Source organism: Conger conger, chromosome 1, assembly GCF_963514075.1.
Source record: "Conger conger chromosome 1, fConCon1.1, whole genome shotgun sequence".
NCBI lineage: Eukaryota > Metazoa > Chordata > Actinopteri > Anguilliformes > Congridae > Conger > Conger conger.
This window is the reverse complement of record NC_083760.1, coordinates 20212993-20221183: the sequence shown is the minus strand read 5'-3', so window position 1 is coordinate 20221183 and position 8191 is coordinate 20212993. Positions and strand designations below refer to the sequence as shown.

Genomic DNA, 8191 nt, shown 5'->3' with positions numbered 1-8191 from the left:
TTCAACTGTTTTGTGGCTGCCTGTTATAATTTCCGAAGTTCTGCTGAAAGTTTTCGTTTGCAGTAATTGCAGCCGAATGTGAGATATCGCTAATATCGCTATGGCGATATTAATAATAATTAAACGGTATTATATATAGCTAGTTGTGAAATGTAACGATGGCATCGCTATGGAAAAGGGGCGTGCGGGAGTAATGTATCCTGTAACAGAATGAGTTATTTTCAAAGCGCTGCAGATGAGCTGGACGACTATACTGTTCAACAAGAAAATGAACTTCAAGCGCTTGCATCCATCTTTGGAGATGATTTTAAGGATATTCGGAAAGAACACCCTTGGAAGGTAGCTCGCTGTTCCTTCATGGCTATAGCTTGACAATTTTATTTTACTAGCTAGCTTGCTAACTGGCTGGTAATTGTGATATATTATTAGTTCCGTATGTTGTAGCTACCTAGCTTGCTAACGTTACGCCAAAACTGCAAATGCAGACCCGGTAACAACATAAAGACAAGCTGGTTGAGTGTATCGTAATATTTCGCCAGCTATTACTTGTCCTTTATTGGCACCAAAGCTTTCTGACGTGGCATGTCAGAGAAACGACACTACTTGTTTAGGTCTATGGGCTTGGCTTTTCGTTTGTGCTGGTCAGTATGCCTATAGTGTGCTGTCAGAGCTTCAAGGCAACTTGTTTGAAGTCAAGCTTGAAGCATGCAAAATCAGTCGGCGATGGCGTACATGGAATTGACTAGCTAGCTTGTTGAAATGCGTGTTCTTGTGTTAAGAGCATTGGTGTTTTCACATGGTGTTCTCAGGTAAAAAAGCCACCAGAGGTGTACCTTTCCCTGCGTCCAAAGGGACTAAACAACGGACAGGAAAGCTATGTGAAGGTGGACTTACTGGTCAAATGCCCATCTAAGTATCCTGATGTGTGAGTGTCCTATCTTTTAGTCATAAATATGATGCAGAATTTTCCTTGTGCAAATTGAGTACTTGAAACACTGACTCGCTCTCACCAGTGGGTGATCATTGAGTTGTTGATGACAGAAGCCATGCTGCCTGTCAAAATCAGTCTGTCTAGATTGTATCATTCACAGGCATTTTATTCTGAGGAACATTTTGAAGAAGATATCACATCTCTAGCCTTAAATATTGTATTTACCCGTAACAGTTGTCATTGTTCTCTGCAAAATGTATTTCCCATAATTTGGTAGGACATGTTTAATTGAATGCAACATAGGCTATATTCATTGAATACAGCCAGTATGGTGATGATGATTGCCTTTATTTTTTGGCATTTAGGCCTCCAGTATTTGAACTGAAGAATGCCAAAGGTCTTTCCAACGATAATCTTCACAACCTCGAGACACAGCTCACCAAGTTGGCTGCAGACCGTTGTGGTGAGGTGAGCCTGACAGACACTTTGAAACTAAATATTCTCATGTTCATTCTGGCTTTTCATTTAGCAGATCCTGTATCAAACACATCGTCTTGAAATTATGTGTAATTATGGGCAGAGTAATTTAGTTACCCAACTTTCTGTTCCCGTGTAAGCTAACTGTTCATCTTCCACTGTTGTTTAATACCTGCATCTTTCAGTGTTGAGAATTGCATTATTGGACACTATTGATTTTTTTTTTTTCATTTTGTGTTTAAAGTTCACATTTCTGCTAGTCCTCCAGATATCTTACGAATATCACTGGCCAACAGAAATAAAAATCTGTATTCATTGCATTATAAGTATGTGCGTTTCTGAATACAATATTTGTTTTTGGATGACCCCCTTGTATAATGGTTTTTCATACTTAGATTATGAGCCAACTGGACCCCCTCTATGACCCACCAGAGAGTCTTGGTCCCCCACAAAAAAGCAGCCCTAAACCAGGGGTTTCCCCAAATTTTGGAGTAGCCAGCTAGGGGTATTTACAGTAGGGCTACAAATTGTTCTGTTGGTATAATTTTAGCAAAAAAAATTATTATACATGTGTATAAAAGTAGCCAGTCAAACAGAGGTCTGTAGTCGCGATTTAGCTGACAGCTGGCATTGTGTAACTCCTTGCCGAAACTCCATCTCTCATGGGTAAAATAACAAATGCAGAATGCCAGAGGGTCTCCCTTTGCCACCGCGGCTGTATCGGTGTCTGTGACCCGGGCTCTGTTCCACCAGGTGATGATCTACGAGATGGCGGACTTCGTGCAGGGCTTCCTGAGCGAGCACGATGTGTCTCCGCCGCGCTCCTTCCATGAGGAGATGCTGAAGAACCAGCGGAAGCAGCAGGAGAGGCTGGCCCAGGAGCAGCAGCAGAAGATCGACCAGCAGCGCAGGCAGGAGGAGGAGACGGTGAGTCCCCACGCGCTCGGCCCCGACACGCTCAGCCCCGCGTTCCCCCAACTCGTCCTCACTAACCCCTCGCCCTCTCCCTCTCTCCAGCAAAACGAGATCCTTGCTGAGATCCAAAGAAGAGAAGAGGAGAAGAGAGAGGAGAAGAAAAGGAAAGAAATGGCCAAACAGGTACCTGTGTTTAGTGACCACTTGTGGTGGCAGTCCGTGACAATGCTACCTGATGACATAACCTTCAAATTCAAAGTAGCGTTGTTGCCCTTGGCTAGGGGTGATTTTGCATTGAGCTGACTGGTAACGCGTTTGTCTAAGAAATCTGTGGACAAATGAGAGGCCCGTGTTCAAATCCCACCTCAGACCTCAGCAACTTTGACCTTTGACCTAAGCCGCCTCTGATAGTTTGATATTTCCTGCCGACCTTTTTAAATGTGACAAGGAAAAGGTGTATCAATAACCCGGATGTTTGGATAACCGAAAAACTTGTTTCCTCTGGCTGAATAGGAGCGCTTAGAGAGTGCATTCCAGCCTGCCTCCGAGGGTCCGGTTCAGGGAAGCCCCTGTCTCAGCGGGTCGGCGCCGGAACTCACCGAGCACAAGAGGGGGGTGGGAAACCGCCGCAGGACCACCTCCAGCAGCAGGCACAGGCGAGGGCCTTTCCACCGCCCTTAATCACCATGCGGTCAGCCACCCACATCCTCTGTGCTCAACTCTGCTGTGTGTTGGTTATAGGCGGGACACAAATCACTCCTGCAGCAGCAATGATGACAGCCCCCGGCCAATGGAGGTCCTGCATTTTAGCAGCAGCGCTTTGGGTGACATCACTGTGCACAGAGGGAAATGCATAGGTACCACCTCCCGAAAAAGTGGCTTCGTGGTTGTAATCTGTTTTGCCTATATGTGTATCATCTGTTTGTCCTGTTGTTTAAAAGTTGGATGGTTAAAAGTCCCGACTTATTTATTTTTCATGTCGAAAATGTACCTAGGGAAATAAATGTTTTTAACCTGTGCTCAGAAAATTGGAACTGTGCTCCATACAATCAAATGGGTGTTGGCTAACATAAAACAAGGCCACAGATGTAGTGGAGTGACAGGAATACATTTACTTTGGAAGACATTTCTGCAGTCCGGTTGAACAGGATTTAGGCTGTTTTTGATTTATAATCTCATTAGACTGTAAAAATATGTGCTTAAGGTTTGCTAGCGTGAAAGCAGTCATTCAGTAAAAGGGACTGAAAGTATATTTTAGTGCTATCTAGCCCCTGCTGTGGATATCTGATCGCTCTTTGCTCTCTCTGGAAAAACATACTTTCAAGATAGCCAGAACTAAAAAGCAGTATTCTCACTTGCTGTTGTGCTCTTTGAACTTGTCTGTCATCTCATTATTAAGAGGTAATGCCAATGATTAGTTGGCTCTGTTGGTGGGCAGGATTGGTTCTGTAAATGGAAAAGGAAGCCTGACTCAGGACCCCACTTCTTTTAAGTTCATGGCTCTGCTAGTGAAAGCAAAACTAAAGTGTGCTCAAGGTGTTTTTTACCCTGCATGCTAAGCCCCAGTAGTGCAGTTCTTAAATAAGGTATGTTTCCACTTACTAACTCCCTAAGTATTCATCCAGATAGTTTTGCTAAGACCAGAGTTTTCTATATGTTGCTTAACTTGATATAACAGACCTTTATTGACCATATTTTTGTGGTGCTCAATGAGCTGAAAATATACTTTTGGAAAAGGTCAACAGGAATGTCAATTTTTAAGTATAATTATAATGCTGTGGTTACTCACAAACATCTACAGAGCTGAATTTGTGTGCTGATTAATTGAGACCGACTTTTTTCTACCCAAAGTACGCCTACTAGTCCACCTGCATGAATCATTGTGCGGATATATACAGTTGGAATTCTTACGTCTCAATTAAATGGTTTATCAGGTTTTTAAAAATAATTCAGGTTTATTGTATGCTTTCGATTGGGCCAGTTGGTTCTTGTGTGGAGAGAAGGATATTAGCTGTGCTATTACGTGACGGATGTTTTCTCGCTTTAGACCACAAATGCCCTCAAGCCTCTGTACAGCCATTGTTAAGCTGGCCGGTTGTCAGAAACTTCTGTGCATATCCTTCTTCACACACACAAACTCAGGGCTAGTTGAATGCATGGAAAGATATTGGAAAAACCGCAGAAAGTGAAACAACCCTTGAATATGTTGGGTTGTGCAGGGAGCAAAGCCCTGAAGCCCTGCAGCAAGCTGACCTTCACTTTCTTTTCCACATGACCACTATATTTAGAACTTTATCTTATCTTTTCTCACTGTAGTCATGAAAGGCTTGACAGCAAATAACTTTAGTTCCTAAATTACTGTATAAGAATAGCTTTGGATACAACCCAGGGCCTGACAATTCACAGTTGTGCAGTGATGCACAACACAGACGTTAGAACCAGATTGTGCTTTTGAGTTTCAGGGCTATTAAAATGAAGTTAAACTGTTAGTAATGGCCATATCAGTGGTGCCAAACTAGAGATAAGCAGGCCCTGTACACATATACAGCTGTATACATAGTTCTTAATTGGCACCAATGATGTATCACACATTGTGTCACATTTACGGTATTCACCTTACTCAGGTCTAAATTGTGACAAGGAAGTTGGCTGTTCACACCCATTTATTGGGGCGGCCTGTAGCGTAGTGGTTAAGGTAAATGACTGGGACACGCAAGGTCGGTGGTTTCCGGTTCTAATCCCCCACAATAAGATCCGCACAGCCGTTGGGCCCTTGAGCAAGGCCCGTAACCCTGCATTGCTCCAGGGGAGGATTGTCTCCTGCTTAGATTAATCAATTGTACGTCGCTGTGGATAAGAGCATTACATTACGTGGCATTTAGCAGACGCTCTTATCCAGAGCGACGTACAACAAAGAGTGTCTGCCAAATGCCAATAATAATGTAAACTTGGGTATGGTGATCTTATGTGAAGTGTGGTCTCGTGGTTCAGTACAGTGTATTCCAGGTGGCCTAGCCCTCTGTGTGAGTAAAGTGTGTGTGGTTCTGTAAGGTGACAGCAAGAACCTGGGCCGCAGTGTGTATTACGGCTTTGAGGTAGCCACCGGGGACTTTGTCGTGGTGTACGAGTGGATCCTCCACTGGAACAAGAAGATGGGCAAGTTCTTTACCTCCCAGGAGAAGGAGAAAACTGAGAAGTGTAAAAAGCAGGTGAGTAATGTGTAGGTCAATAGTCAGAAGTATTCAGTGGTTTGCTGGCTGCTGTGGAAATAAGTGCGTTTTCCCTGAATCATGTTTTGTAATGCATTAGATTATGTAACACTGGCTTTTCCAAAAAACATTTTTATTGTAGCCATTGAATCTGTACTCCTCCCTTAAAAATAAAGTTTTTTTTATTGGCAGTTCCAATAATTTTTCCATAGTTAGCAGCTGATTCAATTCTCATGTGAGGAATTCAAAAATGGACATTTAATGATGTTACTCTTAAAAGACCTTATTGTGCACTTTTACTCTTGGGTCAAACACTATTGAAAATGACTTTATTTAATTATGAACACACTTCCACCACTCCTGTCCCCCAGATACTGGGCGCGGAGAGCGAGCTCCACTCCTTGCAGAAGCTGGACCACCCGCACTTGGTGCACTACACGGCCCTGAGCCACCGCGAGCAGGACGACTGCCTGGTGGTAGACCTGCTGGTGGAGCACGTGGGTGGCTGCAGCCTGGCCCAGAGCCTGGGCCGAAACGCTCCCCTGCCCCCGGAGCGTCTGCGCCAGCTCGCCTCCCAGCTCCTGGGGGTGCTCGACTACCTCCACGCCAACTCGGTGGTGCACAAGCAGCTGACCGCCTCCAGCGTGCTGCTGGACGCCGAGGGCAATGTCCGCCTCACCGACTACAGCCTGTCCAAACGGCTGGCCGACATCTGCAAGGAGGACGTGTTCGAGCAGGCCCACGTGCGCTTCTCCGATGACTCCCTGCCCACCAAGACCGGCAAGAAGGGCGACGTGTGGAGCCTGGGCCTGCTGCTGTTGGGTCTCAGCCAGGGCCGCGAGGTCAAGGAGTACCCGGTCTCCGTGCCCAACAGCCTGCCCGCCGACTTCCAGGACTTCCTCAACAGGTTAGCCGGGTCTGAGATCCGATTAAGCTTCGAGTGGCCTTCTGTGTTATTCAAGTCTTGACTTGCAGTGGTTTGTCATTCCTTTCTTTTCATTTATTTCTCTAAAATGCAGAATTAGGAATAGAACTTTTCAGTTCATGATGTATCCTTTTTGTTAATGTGCCTGAGTAGTCTGAATTCATTCTTTTGGCTAATTTCCCTGAACAATCTGTTTGGTTAGCTGACGTTTGAAGCCAGATCGACCTTCCCCAACTCAGAACTGACCTTTGTGCCTGTGAGTGTATATGAATAGGGGCTGGGCAGTGCCAGTTTTGTTGGCTGGGCAGGTTTTTGTGCCTATGCTGCTGTTTAACAATGTGCAGAGTGATGGGGGGTTATGTGCACCCATGGTCCATGCCAGGAATGTCCCAGAAGAGCATCAGCGCTCTAAATAAGAGATGCATTCTGGAAGTTTCTATGTGTAGTGTGCCCCATCATTTATTGTGCCGCAGGTGTGTGTGTCTGCATGACACTGACCGCTGGACCACTCAGCAACTCCTGGGCCACGGCTTCTTAAACCCTCCGGCCCCAAAGACGCCCCCACAATGCCAGGACAGTCCAGAAGGTGGGTCCCCATAACGTGGTTCCTCTTCAGCACCCAGCAGCACAGTCATACACACACCCACAGTGTGTAAATACCAGCAAGCTTCCATTAAGACCAGCGTGACATCCACACCACTTCCAAGTATGGCTGGCATTTCTAGCTTTTTCAATTCAAGAAACACCAGGGAGCCTATTGCAGGAGCAATGTCAGTTTTTGCTGTGACTGAGGGAGTGTACCGTTTGCTATCTTCACAGATGTGGGCGTTGACTTTGCCTCCACCGTCATTCCACGCAGTTACATCCTTAACACTCCCTTTAGCACCCAGATCCAGAAGCAGTTCTCCCGTTACTACAATGAGTTTCAGGAGCTGCAGCTACTGGGGAAGGGGGCTTTTGGAGCGGTTATCAAGGTAATGGGTTCGTCATATTTTTAAGGTATTTTAGATTTCTTTATACCATCATGTTATTAGATGCAAAGCATGTCATGAACCTGGCTTGTAACTCGCTCACTGGACTCACTGGACTCACTGGACTCCCTCGACTCACTGGACTCCCTCGACTCACTGGACTCCCTTGACTCCCTCGACTCACTCACATTCAGCAGGCTGAAGATTCTCCACAAGGGGGAGCTATTATCACTAAATTGGCTGAATGGTGCTCTGCAGCAACGGCACCGCGTCCTTGTTTTAATCTGTCACGTTCTTTGGCTTCACCGTCTCCCTTCGTCTCTGCACAGGTCCAGAACAACTTGGACGGCTGCTACTACGCGGTGAAAAGGATCCTGGTGAACCCGGCCAGCAAACAGTTCCGGCGGATCAAAGGGGAGGTGACGCTGCTGTCGCGGCTGAACCACGAGAACATCGTGCGCTACTACAACGCCTGGATCGAGAGGCACGAGACGCCCGGCCTCGGGACCATCGGCAGCGACAGCTCACAGCCCTCCAGCTCCCCGGACAAGCCCCCCCAGTGCCGCTCCCTGCGCAAGGAGCTGGGTCTGCAGGACGACGTGGAGGACAATGCGCCTCCTCCCGCCCTGGCCAGCTCCGTGGAGTGGAGCACCTCCATTGAAAGGTCCTCCAGCGCCAAGTGCAGCGGAGTCGACATGGAGTCCAGCGAGGACGAGGAGGAGGATGTCTTCTGCCCCTCCTTCCTGTGAGTCCCCCGCTCGCA

General features: G+C 46.5%; 1 protein-coding gene across 2 annotated transcripts in view; it reads left to right on the top strand.

Moving 5' to 3' along the window:
* The window catches only part of eif2ak4 (eukaryotic translation initiation factor 2 alpha kinase 4), a 30664-nt gene continuing 22473 nt past the window's right edge, over positions 1-8191 (top strand). For both annotated transcript variants that reach the window (XM_061257952.1, XM_061257943.1), the window contains exons 1-12: positions 1-339; positions 810-925; positions 1297-1399; positions 2162-2335; positions 2426-2506; positions 2837-2979; positions 3065-3180; positions 5375-5532; positions 5904-6439; positions 6931-7043; positions 7277-7431; positions 7758-8173. In XM_061257952.1, the coding sequence (XP_061113936.1) occupies positions 211-339; positions 810-925; positions 1297-1399; positions 2162-2335; positions 2426-2506; positions 2837-2979; positions 3065-3180; positions 5375-5532; positions 5904-6439; positions 6931-7043; positions 7277-7431; positions 7758-8173 (2240 nt within the window). In that variant the 5' untranslated portion in view covers positions 1-210. The remainder of the gene's footprint in view (positions 340-809; positions 926-1296; positions 1400-2161; positions 2336-2425; positions 2507-2836; positions 2980-3064; positions 3181-5374; positions 5533-5903; positions 6440-6930; positions 7044-7276; positions 7432-7757; positions 8174-8191) is intronic.